We start from the raw sequence: 19,861 nt of genomic DNA, 5'->3' as shown, positions 1-19,861 counted from the left end.
CCGTTAACCATGACTAGGCTACACCGCTAAATATTTCTAATAATAGTAGGCCACGCCTCAACCTGGCTTTATGAAACTGTAGGCTATTTAATGTTAGCTAATGTGCACATTGTAATATAAGCTACGCGATACAAAATCGGTAAATGTTGAAGCTGACCTGCGGCGCTATACTATAAGTGAAGTGACATTAAGATTTCAAAAACTTACAAGTGTACCAGCCAAAGTACGGTATGTAAATAATATTCCAAACTTGATCATGAAAATCTCATTGTAGAACTACAGCTCCTTTAAGTAGCATAGGCAGTAGGCACTGTAGCGCACCCAGCATGGGGCTAAGGGGATCAAGCCCCCCCCCCCCCCAAACCCGCCACCAAAAATGAAGTTTTGTATGTTCCCCATTTGCCATTTATGCCTTTTTCCTACAGGTTAGATATGAATAAGATACAACAATAGCCTACAACAGGGCTGAGCATTATAACAATATATTTTACATATTTAGCCTATAGCCTACAAATAGTTTTAACAGCCGAACGTTTTCGGCTTAACTTAAGCCCTCATCAGGAACCTGAAAATATTTATAAAAATGCAATAAATTTAAACTTCTTGAAGGTTAAATCACATTAAGAAAAGGCAACTACATTGTCTACATAAAGAACCACAAAAAATTTGCACCACAAGGAACGTGATACAACCGATAGCCTACATCAAGTAGGCTAAATGTTGAGGAGAATGGACGTGCCTCCAGCAAAATTGTTTGTTTAAATTTGGGTTGTAGCGTTTGATTAACACTGCATCCTGAATTTGGGTGTCAAATTGGGATTTGCCTTTGCGTAAAATTTGAAATGAGTCAGCAGAGAATTTTCGATCTGTGCAAAAAGATCACTCCATGATATGGTCTTTGTTGGCACTTTTCTTTAACTCCCTAAAGTTCAGATGCTCCGTACTCTCGTGGTCAAATGTCTGGTGAACATACCATTGTACCGTACGTCAATGCCGAATGACAAGGACATGCAAAACTATGTATACGACATTTGAGAAGAGGGACGAAGACGTCTGGGACTTTAGTTGAAAATACTAATTTTGAATGTTTTGTAAGTAGGAAAAACGTTCACATCAAATTTACTGTTTACAAAATTAGTGTTTTATTTCAAACTATTTTCGTGCTGGTTGTTGTTTTCGCACTTACTGTATTTGTGTTGGCAACCAAAAAGCTAATTCTATTTTGTCATAGGCTACATGACGACAAAGTCGACATCTAGCCTATAGAAGATTGCTAGAGTGGACGTAGGGATGAGGATGCTGATGTTGCTATTAGCATGGGGTTCACTAGGTCAACTTCTAATCTGATTAAGAAAACGATTCTTGATGTATCGGCAACCGGTGGGTTGTGGGCCATGAGTGCCTTTAAATATTAATCAAAAGGATGGGCATTGGACGTAGCCTACATTGTTGCTGTCACTATTGTCGCAAATCACTCGGCCGACATTTCTGAATTAGCCCCCCTTAATTTTTTTTCTGGGTGCGCTACTGCATAAGCAGGGCCTTTGGCAGGATTTCTCAGGCCCGGTACCAACTTATTTTCGGGGCCCTTTATCGACAATGTTATGAATATAAAGGTTGCTGTTAAAATGAGGATGCCACATGCGTTCAAAGTAGAAAATTAAGAGGAATAGATCAAACCCGATATGCCAAAAGCATGATTGTTTAACAAATCTTGCACAATCCTAAAAATTCCTGAACCGCAAAACTTACTATCTCTATCTAGCGGTTGCTTTTTTGAACTTTTATTTGTCACATGGCGCTAGAGTATTATTTCCCAATTACATTGATGTTTCACTGGTCATTCTAGGCTCATCAGAAGAGAATTTACAGCAAAGTTAGTGCAGGCGGTCAGAAAGTTTTCAATTTGATTTGGGAAAGGTTTTTGGGCCTAGGTCAAACATTTGATGATTGCAGCAATTTGAAAAGCGGTTTTGGTCTAAGCTTTAGTCCAAAAATAGGGATAGCAATCTTCTTACCTGTGCCATGTCAGTTTTTGAGTTTAAACAAACATTAGCTTGTTTATTATATTTTGAAATTCGTGTTTCGGGTTATATTTCACTATACATAATCGTGGTTAGGGAAATCACTATACTAGATTAAACTAAATTTTTATTTTACTGTTTGGTGGCTGAATTAAGTGACTATTTTACCACCAGAGAGCTGAAGTGGGCCCGGTACCCGGAAGGGGTCCGGCACTTTACCATCTGACGGCTGAAGTGGCTGTTTTAACCTCTGATGGCAATTCCTTTAGATCTGATTATATTAAGATCTTGATAATGTTTGAAGTCGCGGGGAAACTTTTAAACCCGGGCCCTTTAAATATTCCGGGCCGGGTCCAAAATTACCACCTAGACCCCCCTGTCAACGCCCCTGTGCATACTTATAATCTAAGCCAGCGGTGCAATCTGTTTCCAGCTGTGACACATAAACAACGTTGTGCAACTACTTAGAGCCCTGTAGGTCATGCCTTTTAAAGTAAAAGAGACATTGGTCACAAACCGTCGATTGCAGAGTGACGCCCTCGACTACAGCCTTAGATTTCTTTCATTATGAACAGTATGCTGTTCTAGAAAAAAAATTCCAACGGCTCCTACTTAGGACTTTGGCTTGCTGAACTGAAACAGATTGGGAACCACTGAACTATAACCAACTCAGCTGAGATAGGCTATTCGGATCCACTTTGTTTTTAACATGTTCAGTGCGCACCACGACAATTCTCGTCAAGCCAGTGGCTCTCATTTATGCGCAATGCGACAAACATGCTCGCCTTTGTCTTCATGCTCGCCTTTGTCAGCGCCACTATGACGAAACCGAGGAACATTTCTTACAATAACAGTTGCAGTCTGATAAAAATAATGCAGTAGTAACAGGACTACATCAGAAAACAATAGTCCAACAGACACTTCTTGAATAGCGACAAAAACAAATAAAAGCACGAAATAGAAAACAAAATGAAACAAAGGTTATTGTGCTGCGAGCTGGGAACTGCAAACACTTTCGAAAGTAATAAGCTAATGCGACGAAAAAACTGCAAGTGACCAAGTTTAATATACACAGTAGCTCGAGTTGTAAAAAAATTACTTCCCCACTTAACGGGTTAAGATTCTGATATCATGGAGGATCAAGATACAAATTTGTTTTAGTAAACATCTCTGCAATCAGTGGTTACGAGAAGAAAACAAAATCATAGTTTTAATCACATCGTTTTATTTGTCAATGTGATCAGTTCTCGAAGAGACAGAACAATGACGCGACATTAACAATCGTTGTTGCTTGAGAAATAAGCTAAAGTTGTAATTACTTCCAGCGGCATAACGTGACCATTTTTTTGGTGTTTACTGTTTACTTTTCCAGTAAATTTTATGCATAGCCTATAATCTCGGCTATTTGTATTTAAAAACAAACAAAAAACAAACAGTAGAGCTGACTCGGTTGCATCGCACCCAGGCTTTTTTTAAAAACAAGCAGACTAAAGCTTAGCCTACTGAAAAAAGTGAACAAGTGAACACCCAAAAATGGTCAGGCTGCGCTGCTGGTTAAAATACACATCCACAGACCACTTTAATGACAGCATTACTAATGGTAAGCTGCAATAGGTTAAGCCATGGAGAGAGTAAAAGTCAACTGTAATTAGAAAAAATCTCAAAACTGTTAAAAAGCACTCGCTTTGACCCAATGAGTTAGTTGTTTTATTATTCTTACACACAATAAGTCTTCTCACACACAATGAGTCACACAACAAGTCATTGTGATGTAGAGGCGGATCCAGGGGGATTGGGATTAGGCGATCGTTCCCCAAAAACATAAAAAAAAACTTTATTTATAGTATAATTGCTAGGTCGGATTAATGTAAACTTACACATCATTTTGTTTTGTTGAAATCGACCCCCCCTCTAAGGTTACTAGCTGGAACCCCTCCCCTGTCGTGACTATCATAGCTTATAAGTTTTAATAAATTTCATTTAAAGCAACTATGCCCAACCGTGGGTCGCATGCGGTCCAGTTGAAACGCTTGGGTGGACCTGTTATTATGTCATGAGGCCAATTTACTTTCATGTTAAAACAAAAGTAAATTATGCTCTTTCAATATCAGTGTTGTCTCCGTGCATCACTAGTTCAAGACATTTTTGAAAGACTTTCTTACTAATCTAGTTTACAGTTTTTAGAAGGGAAAAAATCTCTTTTTTCTGTGAGTTAAAACTTCATAATTGTTGCGAAAACAAAACAGTCCGAAAGATAAATTCCAAAATCTACAACTTTATGTTGAAGCATCATCTATAACCGCGGAACAGCCAACATCTTCCTCAACTACGTCATCATTTCTTTCTATTACCGCTAGCATCATGTCTGAAGAATTTTTCGATTCTCTTTCATCTTCATGGAACTGAAACGAACACAATTGCTGAACAAAATATTAAACTTGATGCCATATTGCTCGAAGTTTTTATTGTTTCTTTTGTTTTTATCTGAATAGGTCAGTTGTGTGTAAGCAAAATTGCTATAAATTACGAACTATTCAAATCGAACAATCTTAAGCAACTAAAGCTAGAGATAGGCTACTCAAGTATTTATTAAAATTGTCGAATGGGATAATTGCGTTTACGATTTAATGTTTCTTTTCAAAGATTACGCGTAACTCTTTCACTAAAAATATCTTGGGCGAAGATTCGGGGTGTGCGCTTGAGCAACGCATTCTAAGGACTACTCTCCATTCAGCGGAACCTAATGGATGGATTATGTCCCCGGAAACAACATTACAACAATCGGAAAACTTCAGTCTATGCGTCAAAAGCCTCTACAAGTATGTGAAACTACCAGGAATAACCTTTCAAGGCTTTGTCAGTCCGAGGATAAAGATTCAAAACAAGACTAAACACCAACCAGAAATTATACCAAAATGTCAAAATATTGTAACATTGAAAGCACAGCCTGACGAAGTTGGCTCAATTATAATTGAATGTAGTTAGGCTGCGCATTTTCATTTAATTGTAATTTAGACTTTTTGTTGTTATGTAATCGTAAGTTCAAAAACTTTGGCTTGAATTACAATCACATTTGGTAAGTTGCTCGCATAATGTCAGTATTTTTGTTGAAGAGAGTTCAAAAGATACTTTTACACTGCAACCTAATCTTTTATCAAATGCAATTTTATTGTACTTTCCTTTAATAAAATAAACTCATTGATGACCATCAATGTTGAAACATTTAATTTTTGTAATTGAAACGTATAATTAATTGCAAACGGAAGTAGGTCCTAATTGTAATTGGTCCTAATTGTAGTCTTAATTGGAAAATTTCAGAATAACGTAATTGTAATGTAAATAAAAATGTTGATGGTGTAATTGTAATGCAGGTAATTGAACTGAATACTATGTAATTGATCCAACTAACAACCGCCTAACAACAACAGATGGCCGAAACACCTTCATACGGTGTCATTTTTTGTTACCCTCGGCTACTGAACATACCGAAATTACTTTCCCAATATGTAAGTAACAACATGTGCTACATTTTTTGATTTACTGTTATTTTTTGATTTCCCAAACGTGTGACAATGTGAAGAAAAACGTAGCCTATATACTTACAATCCAATATGCAGTGTCGTCGAACAAAGCTTCTTTGTTTAGATTGGCTAAGAACGGAAGCTTGAGAATCAATCCTGTGATGACACCCCCAGTTATAGCCATTCCAAGTGTAGTCGCCAAACCGGCCAACTGCATAGCAGCTTGGCGATCAAAGTTGTACGGCAGCCCACCATCAAACACTCCAGGATAGATGTTCCTGATTCTGGAAAATAATGCGATGCTTGCAAGCCGAATTAACAGTAGCCTAACAGGCTATTAATTAAAGAGTAAAAAAGTAGGCTACTAGCCTGCAAGAGATGTGATTCTACTTTTTTTCTAGTCCAACATTTTCGTGAGGAGCTGCAAAAAGTTAGCATAAACGTGCAACTTGTCAGTTGTCACTACAGAAATGTTGACTTTTATAATGGCTTAATATTATTCTTTTTTATTGTTTTGGAATAGTGCGATATGGTCTTAGCTTAGACCAGCGGTTCTCAACCAGTGGGCCATGGCTCATTGGTGGGCCATAGAAGCATTTTGAGGTGGGCCACAGACATATTTAAAAAATTGAAAGATTTATTTAAACATTTTGTTTCATTTTTGTCACTATAGTCAATTTTACACTTGTGTACTTTGTTTAGTTGCAATGAATGATGCTGCTGTTTTAGCTGCAAAGTGGCAATCATCATTCTAATTATTGCAACATACAGTTTTACTATACATCAACTCAGTTTTTACAACACTTATGATGTATTAGACTAGTTTGTGGTTACAATTAAGCCATCTTTATACGCGGTAGCCTTGTTGAACTTCTGCAGATCCGCTTTTTAGAACGTGCAGCATTTTATTTTGTGGATTATTTTGGCGAGGAATTGACAATAGTTGAAGCTTTAAGTTTGATGAAAATTACATTCAGTATGTGTATATACATCAATTTTTGATAACAGAGAAGAAAAAGAATAATGTGTATTATGTTGTAAAGTTCTTAGTCATCATTCATTGAGGCCATCAAACCTGAAACTTCACTTGGAAAGAGTTCATCCAAATTACAAGGATGAAGATGTGAACTTTTTTTAACGAAAAGAAGATAGTGTGAAGCGTCAGCGCCTGGATTCAACGAGGCGAGACAGCAACATTGCAAAGGCAATGTTCTGCTTCTTTTTGTTTATGAACCTTTTTCATAATTTTTTTCTTACATAAAAACTAAATGGGCCACAGAACTTTTATGCAAACAAAAATGGGCCACGAAAGAAAAAAGTTTGAGAACCACTGGCTTAGACTATTCCGTTTATAACATAGCCTATACTGCATATTCACCCTTTATACAGTAGCCTATGTTATGAAGTAAACAGAGAATTAAAAGTTACATAAACAAAACTTTGAGATCACAAAACAAAAGGGTACAATAAATGTAGTCTACATTATAGCCTATCCTATTGTACATAATAGCCAATTTTATCCACACATGTTGACTGTACGCTAAGAAGACTGTGGGCAAAATACAGTAGATGCTAGGATATCAATATTATAGAAAAGTGAAATAAGGAGGAGACTATGTTCACAAAGAAGAAAACGACGATGAAACATGTGTGAAGCATGCAAAGGAATATACTCAGTGTAATGATACAGGCTACTCGGCTTTGCCTCAATGGGGCTGCGCTGACACTGTCTGCTTTGTAACTCACTGAAAGCAACGCATAACTGCAACGGATATAGCCTATGAATACATATTATTACTGTTTGAATAAATGATGTCTTTGGCTGTGAATCTTTAACAAACATTGTGAAAATGATAGCCTACTCTAAGCAGGTTACATTATAACTTATTAAATTAGTTGTAGCCTACACTTGTTCGGAACACGTTACTCACTCTTCTTCTGTGTAAGTGTTCGAGGTTGTAAACCGAGCTAAAATCACGGCTGTTATTGCTGACAGTATCCCCGGCATACCATGCAAGTTGTGCACACCGCAAGTGTCATGTAATGTAAAGCGTTCTTGTAGTACAGGCTGTAAATCAATGTTTCAACTTATTTGTGTTTTTCAAATGTTTAGGCTACCAAAAGCTAGATCTAGTTCATCCAAGGCCACATTGGGTATGATTAATTATTACACACACACGTAGCCTACATACCTGTAGCCTACATGCAAATGTTTATCGCAGTCAAATCTGGTTACTTACGTGTTGTCATTTTGTCGTACAGAATTTGCTACACAAAATTGTTGCGAAACATGTTGTGCACAAAAACACTGTAAATGCAATAAAATAAAAATGTCTCATGTCTAACGCTGAGTATGGATTTGGTTGGTTGTCTTTTGTTTCGATCGAATTTTGAAACCCAACTCAGCTACAATTCGCGTTTAATCAAAAACTTTAATCAAATTCCTGTTAACTAAACCTTCAACACTGACTGTTTGAAGCCAGCCGGATCAAGCAATAAGCCTGGCGTAATACACATAACGCAGTGGTTCCCAACCAGGGTGCAGTGCCGGTCTTTGGGATGTGCAAACCGTGCGATCGCACAGGGCCCGCAATTTAGGGGGCCCGCAATTTACTCAGAAAATGCAGTAATTTTGTCATTTTCAATGGAAAAATTCAACAAGTGAATTCAGCAAAGGAATTCGCAACAAGAAAACATAGAGACTCCACGAATTCAACCTATTTCGTCGCCTGAATATTTCGTACCCTGAAAAGATCGAGAAAAAAAAAACGACATGGCCGAAATCGCTGATCGGAGTTGCCGCAAACATTTCAAAATTTCTCGATCTTTTCAGGGGACGAAATAAGTCGAAATTTAATTTTGTTACACGATTTCAGGGGACGAAATAGGTTGCATCCAGACTCAACATATTGTAGAGACATAGCTTTATTTCCGAAAAATGCCAAAGAAAGCATGATCTTATCCTTTTGCTATGCCACCGGACAGCACCATTTCACAGTAATATTCATACCTAAATTTTTGTTGAACATGCTCTCAGAATGTCCCAAATTCAAAGTAATTTTTCAAAATTTTCTGGGGGAGGCCCCCCAGACCCCCCGCCGCTGGTTGTCGTCTTTGGCGATCACGCCGCCACCACCGCCCCTCCCCTTTCAAAGTACCTAGCTACGCCACTGAATTGGATTATTGTCATTGGGGCCCACAAAAGCATATTCCGCACAGGGCCCGAAAAACCCTAAGACCGGCACTGCAGGGTGCCTCAAGCTATTTTTCATATTCAGTTTTTATCTGTCTTCAAAGGTTTAGCGAGGATGATTGTTCCTGATAAAATTTTCATGCACGCTTGTTTTTGTTGCATCATTGAGGGCAATTTTTGTCATACCATAGGCCCATATGATGTTTTGTTGTCACAAAAGCTTTGTGTGGCACCCTTCTATTGCAGCTTTGTGATGTCACAGTCAATGTTTGTACAAGTGTGCTGATTGTCGATAGTTCAAGAGGTAAAGGCTGTGCAAGGAAAGGTTTTTGCTTATTTTTTATGCCAAGGGAAGGACCAGTAGGCCTATACAAAAGTTTCACACTGACTTCAAAATAAGTAAACTTTACTTTATCGGGCCGCAAAATATTTTTCTCTTTGGTAGGGTGCCGTTAGCCTGAAAAGGTTGGGAACCACTGGATGCATGTATCCAGAAAAAAATTACTTTTTTGCCTTACACTACTGTTTAGCGACGCTGTGAAAAATGTGTTGACTAGCCTTAAACAAACCAGATCCACTTTTCTCCAAGAATGATTTTTTAAAAAGAAAAACTGTCTATCTAAGTAGACTTACCGTGATAAAGCGATATCCTAATACCGACAAAGCTCCAGCCGCTCCTCCAATAGCAACAGATCCCATTAATCCCAATTTTAAGTTGGCTACAGAACCAGCAGCAACTCCGCCTGCCAATGTGGCGTTTTGAACGTGAACCTATTTAAAAAGCAAAAAGCGTATGTGATATGGCTTAATTTCTGGCATTGTTATCAAAATTTTATAATATAAACTGTACTTTAATATAGGACTACTGTAAAGTGCAACATATAAAATATACGTTTAGGTCTATAGCTTACTTTTAAATGAAAAGCCACAAAGCACATGTATAAGCGAAATAAGCGAATCATTTTAATGTATTTTATTTTTATTATTGCTTTCCAGCATTGCTTGCCATGCAGGAAAACGCTTTTGCATGTGAAACGTAACCCAATATTTTGCTGAATCTTATACTTTTTTGCATCGGAAAGCAAACGAAATGCAGGCTAATAATACTTGATAGATGCAGACGACGTATTTTTTGATTTTGTGCAAGAAAGCTTCATATTGTGTTAGTTTGCAATATATTCAATTAGCTTAAGCAATACACATACTATAGGGATGGCTATCCCTCGTCTTGGAGGATCATGGTCTTCGCAATAGGAATATCCTGCGAAGACGCCTGTGCGTGGGGTGATTAATGTGGACTTGATGGTGCACACTCAACAAGCACACATAAACTTTTCAAGGCCATCAGCTTTGTCCAATGGCAAGGCCAGCCAAGACGATTGGAGCTGGTGACATGCTGCACTGCTGCAGTGCTGCAGCCTTCATCCGCCTTCACAGTCGTTGAGATTGATTGACTTCATCCGTCTGTTCCGCCGTTGGGGACATCTAGTATTACTGCAAACTATTAGCATACTACCGGTATAGTATTAGTGACTGTAAACTAACCATAGAAAATTTTCCTGACTTTTCCATAACAGATGAAATGGCGAAAGCAGTTACACTTGCTGCAGACAAAGAGTAAACGCTAGTGATGACAGCCCTTTGGCCAATGAATGTTCCTGCCGCAGGTGCAGCATTAAAACTTGGCCAAAATAGCCACAAAAATAACGTCCCTGCAAAACAACACAACAATAATTAAGCTTTGTTTTGATTTTTTGCGGCAACATTTTATGCAACACGGCAGCTAGTAACAGCGAAAGGACATGCAATCATCGAGTCAGCTGCTCCTAAGCAGCCTAGACCAGGCTACCATACTATATTTAACTCTTTCAACTACACGTTCACCTCCAATCACGAGATATCCTGTGACATTTGACGCTCGCAATGCCCCAAAAGGCCTACTCTGTTACCATTTTTGGGACCGCAGGCTGCATCAATTTTTCACCCAAAAATAAGATTTTAGATCAATTGTTTCTTTTCACATTAAAAATAAAAGTATTTTCTTTAGTCTTCAAAATAATCATTTTAAAAACTTTTTGACAATAAATAATGTTTACATGCAAATCCATGTCTAGCCTACAATACTGTATAGTGAGGACTTTACAATAAAAGTAAAGCCTCCCTTCTGAAGTGAGCACAGATGTAGTTGAATTAGAAATTATAGTTCAGGTCAGATCTGAAAGGATCGGGAATTGTATTTTCAAACTTTAAATTGTAAACTATTTGGTTCAACGGTAGAAAGTCTGGTTAAATACAAGATTGCAACAAATATCAACGCTTGTGGTCCTCCCGATCAGGTTGGTTGATCAATACGCCGAGAGCTACTGGTCTGGAAGTGATGCTTCTTAGGCATCTTGGCACAAGCAATTTGCATAAGTTAAGATTTTGGATTGCATTTCGTCTGCAATCGTGTAAAGCACTCTGTTATTTCTGCGGACTAATACGCAACGAGCTCGTGCACAATTGTCGCACACTTTCGGATATCAATGAACCAAAAAATATTGGGTTAACAGTTTTTTTCGCTCTGATGCAAATGCAGTTGCTTTGCAATGTGATTGGTCGGATTTGGCGCAAACATCTGTCACACCCAAGTCTTTTGTAATGGTACTGGTAATGCTAAGGCCTTCAGCAGCGGATAACACATAAGCTACAAGCAATTCAAACATGGCCTGCTGCAAAAGACTACGAACATCGAACATAGGCGATGCGTGGCAAGTCAGTTGAGAGAAGATGGTATGAGTTAAAAATATCTGCTGTAGCCTGTAGACTCAAATTTACATGACAAACCGACACCAACGAGATTAAACCTGTACCTGCAGTGCTCAATTGTAATCTTTTCAAATAGTTTACTGCGGTCTGAGCCCTAAATAGTAAAATCAAGCACGAACGTTTTTGTGCTACAACATGAAGCCTTCATATAGTCACCTGCAGTAAGTACCTATATCAAGGGCCGTTGAGAGGAGAATTTGGGCCAGGTACCGATGAGATTCTCGGACCCCATACCAAGACACTTCTGGAAACAACGCAATAGCCTTTATCCAAAGAATATGCGGCGGTTTCTTCAAGTTCTTGGGCCCCTTGAAAAGGTTACGAGTCCCTAAAATCAAAGGTATTTTTCTATGGTGCAGTGTGGGCTACTGTTCATAATCATGAGAGAAATCAAGCGCTATTGTCAAAGCGGCGCTACACCGCAATCGACGGCATATCATTAAGCGTTTTGCTAAAGACACGGCCACATGCTCTTGAGCGGTGTTGAACCAGCGCCCTATCGAACGTCCAACCATGACTTTCACAACTCGGCTATGCAGCCGGCAGATGCTCACACAAATATGTTGAACCAAACAAGCTCAACATCTTCTTTGCAAACTTTCGCAGACCTAGAAATTTATTTTTATCTAGCTGCTGGTAAAAAAAAACACGAGAGTAAGATGCTGCCCTCAGTTTCGCAGTGAAGTTGAATTAGATGCAGGAAAGTTGGAGCCTCATTAGGGGTCAAGCAGAAAGAAGTGAATAGCAATAAGTCCTTTACATTTGTGGCAAAATCTCAAGAGGTTGTTGAATTTGTTTGCAAGAAAATGAACGAATAGTCGACTGTATCACTCTCCAGGCAATAATAGTTGACTTCGCAATTATGACGCAACAAGGATTCTAACTTTTCTCACCTGGCTGTTGTCTATGAGAAAATGCTATCTTCATTAATTTTGTAAAAACTGCAACTTGAATTTGTATGATTTTTGTGTGTTCACAGGCTGAAAATAACACATCGTGCAACAATAGGCGCGGCGATACTCAAACGTCTCGCGTGCCTGACTTTGGACACCCCTGGCCTAAACTGTTGGCCATATAATTCACAGTTGAAAAAGATCTAGAGCACTGCTCTTACACTTACCAATCATTGCAAACAAATCCGAATGATAAACGGATCCTTTTTTAACGTGATCTTTTAATTCCGGTCGCCAGTGGAAGACGGAAACCGCCAATCCGAAATAAGCACCAAAGGCATGAATAACCATAGAGCCGCCAATATCACTGATCTTGAAATAAAAATACACTGATTTTTAAATGCGTGGTTTAGATTCAAAAATCGAATGAACAAATTTCCAAATGTTATGATTGCCAGTTGGTTGGTCATAAGTATGATAGTAACAGCCTTCAGTTTGGCATTTTATGAGCTTGAAATTGTGCTTATTTTAAGTCTGTTAGCAAAACGCCAGTATGAAGGCCTTTTAAAATGACCTAAGTTATGATCATAGCTGGGCATGATCTTGATCTTCATGATCACTTTTATTCTGGTGATCGTGATCTTCAAACGTCTAAAATTGGGTCAAAACAGCAAACATCTTATTATAATTCACAAAACAGAATTGTGAATAAAGTTGAATCTTTTTTTCCTAATACTTCAACATAAAGTATAGGCCTATAGGCTACGGAAGTTGACTTTTTCATTAGTTTACTTTTTATAAAAAAGAATATGAGTGTGATCTTAATCTTGAAAAACAATAAGATCAAAATCTCTTTAAAATTGAAGTTTACTGAATAGATAAAGGCATTTTTTTAGAACTTGTACTGTACAAAGTAATAAGTGTCAATTACTAATATCAAGCCACTGTTAATATGATATGTGTCCTAGAAAAGTCGATTTGAAGTTTCAAATTTCGTCAATGTTGCCATTTCAAAATTTAAGAAGTTTTATGTGTTATTCATAATAAATAAGTCAACTTCCGTACATTCTTTATGTTGAAGTAAAGTAGTCTTACGTAGCCAAATTTGGTCATGTAAAGTGATTTATTGCAGCAAGTCAACCAGACCAATAATTGTTTAAGGTCTGAGTATTGAGTATAAACAAATATATGTAAAAACATACGCTGCCTCTTTTTTGTATAGCTTTTGTATTTTTGTGTGGAGCGGTTTATCTGACAGCGACCTCTGAACGTTTTTGATAGCAAACAACAGTATCAAAGTTGCCAGATGGGTAAATGGTGCAATAAACATTGATATAATCCAGGAAAGTTGAAAATACTTAGTAACACGAATAAAAGCTTCCCATACAAATCAGACGCAAGTTTGGTGATAAATCATTTTTTAAATGAAACGCATAAAACTAATTGCAAATTTTGTTACTTTTTTAGTACATTGATTGCCCTCGGCTTTGGTTGCGATTCTATGCAAACTACGACAACGATTGATAGGCCTCATAGCAACAGTCACTAACTTATTACAATTCTTGGGCCAGCGGTCGAGTAGCTAAAAACAACAGTTAATCAGGTTGCTTGTAGAAAAAATTTGTTTATTTTTTTGCAATATCATTGATTAAAAACTTTATTTTTTCAAGTAGGCTAAGCCACCTAAAAGTGATCTTGATCTTCAAGATCGCGTAGTTTTGGTGATCTGATCTTCAAGATCACCAAAACTGTTGATCTTGCCCATCCCTGCCTATAATATAATTAAAAATAGACTAGATCTAAATTCAATTCGGCCAGTGTAACTACACAGTGCTGTATTCGAGGGTATACCGCGGTATGTGCAGTATACTTTCTGCTTTTTCAAGCAACTAATAGTATGCCCTCTGGTTTTCCAAAAATAAATACTTTTGTACCACTCATCCAATTTTGATGTTGATAATTCACGTTACGGTAGAATAAAGATTAGTATTTTGCAAGTTGTGTAGGTTATTATTTATCATTTGGGAAAATCTGGCAGCATACCCTGTGCTTTTTTTACGAATACAGCACTGTATAGGCTACTATACACAATAAGGAGTGTTTGAAGTGAAAATATTTCGAAAAGAAATACTACTCACTTGGAATAAACCGACGATAATGTACTCATTAACCGAGTAAAATACAACTTCAAAAAATGCCATCACTGTTAACTGAATTGGACTGAGCACTCCAAGAACCGCACCAAACGATATAAGAACTGACCCGGCCGCAAAGTCAGCGTTTAGAAGACTAAAGAATTAAAGAACATTCTGTGTTAGCATTTGAGATAAATAGTATAAAAAATACTAATTGGAACTAGCACGACTTTGAGAAAGAATAAAAAATGACAGAATCATGCAACTCGAGTTCAACTCTCAGGGTGCTCGCTTGAGCAACACACTTCTCTCCATATTCAAGAAACTCTTCATTCAGTCGCACCTGTTGGATGAAATAAGTTATTGTCATTGGAAGCAGCAGTTCAGCAAACGGGCCGTGGTTTAAATTAAAATTATTCATTAAAAGTATTGTAGGCTACCTATGCCAAACAGCCAAAAATAAACTTTTCAGGATACTTACACAATACACAGTCCTAGGATGAAAATTTTTATATTTACTGTAATCAAATAGATTACCATTAGATGTATATTCCAACGCCTATAATACCAACGACTTGGAGCCAACCTGAGCAAACCTTAAACTGGATCGAAAAATTGTTATTTAACTTCAGTGTGTATTCAAGTTCTAAACATAAAGTGGAATAAAAAAAAAATATTATAGTCAAGGTCAAGTAACCAGTCAAACCTTTCTAAATTGACTTTGATTTCTCCGGCAGCTATTCCAGACATGTCCAAGAACCCACGCACCAATACTGCCCATTGAATGACAAAAGCTGCCAAAAGAAAATTGAAAGCAACAGAGCTATAACTGTACCGCTTGAGAAATGTCATCAGAAACCCGAACCCGACTAATATCATCACGTGAACATCTTGAAACACTGCAAATAAAGTCAAATTCTAAATATGATTTGAATGAAGAATAACATAGGCTATACCCTAGTAGTCTAAGAATTGTAGGCTACCCACTTTTGGTGAAAATATGTTCAAATCTGAAAACATGATTAAGTCAGTGAATAATAACATTTTGCTGCAGAAGCGTGTAACTATTCATCGTCACGGGTGTGGCGTTCCCCTTTAACGTGGCTCGCTCAAGAACTTAAGCAGGACACTTTTGACAACGAGACTCTGCGGCAGGATGTAAAGGAAAACCATTCAAAGGACATCAAATCAAAGAGAGGAAAGACAATCGGTATAAGAAGTATAATAATTGAATAATTTGAATAATAATAATTCAAGGTTAAACCTGAACTTTGACTCGGAACAGTGATTCTAGTGTTATTATTATTATAAGTTGGTCTACCATGGTCTACCCTTGTTTAAATTATATTAACTTATACAAAGCTTATATGCTGTCTGGTGTTAATAGGCAGTGCACTCTAGAAGACATGAGGTTATAACTTCGCGTCTTTGCCCCTTCTGAGCTAGAAGTCGTACATCGGTAGTGCTTAGCGAACACTATCCGATCAAAAGAACCCCATACGCCAAACGGGCAACATTGCGTAGTCATGACCAGGGATTCATAGAATTACGGGATGACCAACTGGTAAACATTAGAACTTGACCATAGAATCGACAAGAATGAAAGTAAAGTATGAGCTGTAAGCAGTGGCGTACGCAGGATTTTCTCAAGGGTGAGGGCAAAGACAGTAGCGTAGCCAGGAATTTTGACGGCGTTTTCGCCTAAGACGACACCCAGCGGCGTGGGGTCTGGGGGCCACCCTCAGAAAATTTTGAAAAATTACTTTGAATTTGGTGCATTCTGAGAGCATTTATAACAAAAATGTGGGTATGAATATTCCTGTAAAATGGTGCTGTCCGGTGGCATAGCAAAAGAATAAGATTATGTTTTCTTAGGTATTTTTCGGAAATAAAGCTAAGTCTCTATGTTTTCTTGTTGCTAATTCCTGGCTGAGATGTTTGAATGTTTGGTATTGGCAAAACTCGCTCTTTTAATGCAGTTTTGTTTAAAACTAGGCAAGTTTTTTTTTAGACTGAAAGCATCATTCTCAAGCATAAAGAGACTGAAAGCATCATTCTCAATATCGTGACGTCACACGCGTGCCAAAAGGGGGGTTGTAACCCCCAAACCCCCCTGGCTACGCCACTGGCCATTGATATCCCAGACGTCTTCATGATATCCCAGTATGGTTTTAGTTTAGACTTTAGCGATTTCTTTCTCGCTATAATGGGCTTACAGAAACACTATGCTACATTGGCATACCTGGGGTGGGGTAGGTGGATTGGGCCATGTATTTTGCATTGGCTCAGTCTATAAAACAACATTGTTAATTGCTTTGACAGTGCAATCCAAAACATATTAAATGCCTGAATCTACGTCGTTAACTACTAAAACATTTTTAAAGGGGGGAGGGGGCATGGCCCAATGGCCCTCCCCCCTGCGTACGCTAGTGGCTGTAAGGATAAAAAGTGTGGCTTCGAAGAGGTAAACCATAACGCAATTATCAAGGAAGAAGGAAAGTATGAGCTGTAAAAAAAGTCTGGGTTTCGAAAACTGGAAATTAAACTTTCTTTCTTGTCGATTCTATGGTCAGGTTCTAGTATTTACCTGACCAACCAAGCTCGGCTGTTTGACAAATGGAGGGTAAAGTACTGCCAAATATTGTTTTTTAATTTTTAGAATAACATCTAAAAATACTTTTTTTATAGTTTTAAAGCAGTAGTCACCCAAAGCTTATTTGTTCAAAACTAATCTGAAGTTCAAAGTTGCACTAAAGAAGAGCTTTTTAAACAGACCACTGCTTTAAATATGTCAAAGAAATACATTGAAAGTTATTTCTAAAAAAATAAAAAAATACCTGGCAGTACTTCACCCTCCACTTGTCAGATAACGTAGCCGTTGGTTATCCGGTAATTCTATGAATCCTTAATTATAATTACATTTGAGGTCATTTTTCAGTGTGACAGATCACGCACCAGATTACGATTATTTCACTTTGGTAAAGCGAATTCCACCTTCTTCGATCTGTTAGCGTGGTGTAGCGAACTAAACCACTTTTAACATTAACTGCGCAGTCCTGGAGTCAAAATGTGAGACGAGCACGTGTTCTGCTGGTCGACTACAAAACAGCACAATCATTGCCAAAGTAGGTCAACATATTCCCTCAACTCTTGGACTGTCAAAAAGTTTCAAACAAAATAACATTGCTTCATTATGCTGTAGATTATTATGTAATTATTCGATTTAGGCTGCAACTTTAAATGATTGGCAGTGCTTTGGTATGTTTTCGTTACTGTTGGTTAAGTTGCCACACTTATTAATATAACAGTGGGTGGTTACTTCCGTCGTCTCGATTAGGTTTGTACACTTGTTTGACGGCTTTCATGTAGACTACAGACATCATGACAATGTGGTTACGAAGGGGAGCAAACCACTAATGGACATGTTTCGTTTGACGTTTCGTAATCTGCTTTTTCAAACTTATGAACAAGTAGCCTATCGTAGGCTATAAGCTACTTACTGGGATAAAGGGCGGAAAGGTGGTGCGCATCCGGTAATTTTCCTGCAATCCCTCCTGCTGTGGCATCGTACTCTACAAAGACTCCATACAGAACAATGAAGACGACCTGTGGCACAATCAGAAAAAGACCGAACTTTGCTTGCTGTAGCATCTACGATCATGCATACACAGTGATGGGCATTATCGGCGATAATTATCGGCGATAAATTTTTATCGCTTATCGTTATCGCTTAATTATTTTTTCAGTTATCGTTTATCGTTATCGCCAAAGGCAATATTTGATTATCGCCGATAATTAATCGCCGATAAATTTTATTTCGGATCAACACACAAGTGGAAAGACAATGAAAAGTAATATTTTTACTAGCCACCTAGTTCATGAAACTAAAATTAAAACCAGTTCATCTTCAGTGCGTGAAGTGTGTGTGTACAGGTCGTTGTCATGGGAGGGGCACGCCCCCTGCAGCGACGGCCCTGACAACACAATAATTTTTAGAGTTGCAAATTGCAATGCAATGAAATGCATGCAACAAGTCTCTTGTTGTTTTGCTGCAATCGGCAATCGCGAGTGAATTTTACAATTAAAATGTAAGCGCACAGGCGGTACAGATTCCTTTGAAGCGAAACGAAAAAAATTGGCAAGTGGTTTATGAAAGTGTCGCAATTTTCTTTCGCACCACCATCACTGAAATCGGTCTTTCGCACCACCGTCACTGAATGAAGTCATTGCAGAATATGATATTGCTTGAAGCATTTGACAATTGACATGCAGACCGACATCACACTTTTTGCATCTTGTAGTAGTTTTTGCATTACAATAGGCGCATCGAGTTCGAGTTGCGTGGTAAAATTATGCTAAATACAGTATAACCTTTCTCATTTATCTATGCTGCATAGACGAGTGGTGACAGCGCTGGAACGGCAATCGAAAGGGCGCCGGTTCGACACCGCTCATGAGCATACAGTTGCGTATCGAGTTGCGTGGTAAAATTATGCTAAATACAGTATAACCTTTCTCATTTACTTATGCTGCATAGCAGAGTGGTGAGAGCGCTGGAACGGCAATCGAAAGGGCAGGACACTTAAAGGCATGCCTGAAGGTGGACATGAAGATTGGCTTCCTTGCCTTCCCGTCCACTTAATCTAAATCTTCAACCACCGGGCGTAAACCTGAATACGACGATGATTTACCTATGCGACATAGCCAACGCTCAATCAAATATTTTTATTCCCACTAATAATACAGTGCCTATATTGTAATTCTTATTTCAACAACTCAGCGTTCTGCCATTGTTTGATGGTGTTCACAAAGAAAACAGAAAAATTTATCTGAGATTATCAGTATATTACGATAATTATGTTATTGTTCTTGAACAAACACGACTAATTTGACAAGTTTGATGGATTTCACAGTATGCATATTTTTACTACCAATAACGCTTAAGATTACTGATAAATTTTCAAGCATTTTGCGTTGTTTGGAATTTTTTCAATTATTGCTGACTTTGCTGTAAACAGCCCTTTAAGCAGAAAGCAAAATACAAAGTTTGAAATTTTTTATGGTAGTTTCATTTGATTTAATTATTTTGCCTACTGCACGTAAGCGGCAGTGTAACCCAATTGATAAAAGCATCCAACTGGTATCTGAAGGTATAATTATAAGCACGGCGGTTACCTCAGTGGTTTGATTCTGGATCAAGAGGTTGAAGATTGATACCTACTGCCGCTGTTGCGATTCTATTCATGCATAACTTACAAAAAGTTTTGTCCCTTTACAGTATATTATG

At 38.0% G+C, this 19,861-nt stretch overlaps 1 protein-coding gene across 1 annotated transcript; it reads right to left on the bottom strand.

Annotated features, from left to right (window-relative positions):
* Positions 1 to 2,765: 2,765 nt before the first annotated feature.
* LOC145764589 (ammonium transporter Rh type A-like) lies at positions 2,766 to 18,225 on the bottom strand. Its single transcript, XM_082576219.1, has 9 exons — positions 18,075 to 18,225; positions 15,281 to 15,473; positions 14,578 to 14,728; positions 12,667 to 12,811; positions 10,284 to 10,450; positions 9,372 to 9,509; positions 7,477 to 7,613; positions 5,628 to 5,829; positions 2,766 to 4,426 (listed from the first exon to the last, which is right to left on the bottom strand). The coding sequence occupies exons 1-9, from the start codon at positions 18,223 to 18,225 to the stop codon at positions 4,301 to 4,303; spliced, it is 1,410 nt and encodes a 469-aa protein (XP_082432345.1). The 3' UTR covers positions 2,766 to 4,300.
* Between the last annotated feature and the right edge of the window lie 1,636 nt (positions 18,226 to 19,861).

Source organism: Aplidium turbinatum, chromosome 2 (assembly GCF_918807975.1).
Source record: "Aplidium turbinatum chromosome 2, kaAplTurb1.1, whole genome shotgun sequence".
Classification (NCBI taxonomy): Eukaryota; Metazoa; Chordata; class Ascidiacea; order Aplousobranchia; family Polyclinidae; genus Aplidium; species Aplidium turbinatum.
The sequence above is the reverse complement of the archived record's forward strand: the minus strand, read 5'-3'. Positions and strand labels throughout refer to the sequence as shown.

What these genes read in the sequence shown, in the direction of transcription:
- LOC145764589 (XM_082576219.1), bottom strand. Translation starts at nt 18,225, where the DNA reads ATGCTACAGCAAGCAAAGTTCGGTCTTTTTCTGATTGTGCCACAGGTC. An exon ending in TTATCGTCGGTTTATTCCAA is followed by an intron (nt 12,812 to 14,577) that starts GTGAGTAGTATT and finishes TTTTATTTCAAG; the next exon opens with ATCAGTGATATTGGCGGCTC. An exon ending in AGTCAGGAAAATTTTCTATG is followed by an intron (nt 9,510 to 10,283) that starts GTTAGTTTACAG and finishes CTTTTTAAATAG; the next exon opens with GTTCACGTTCAAAACGCCAC.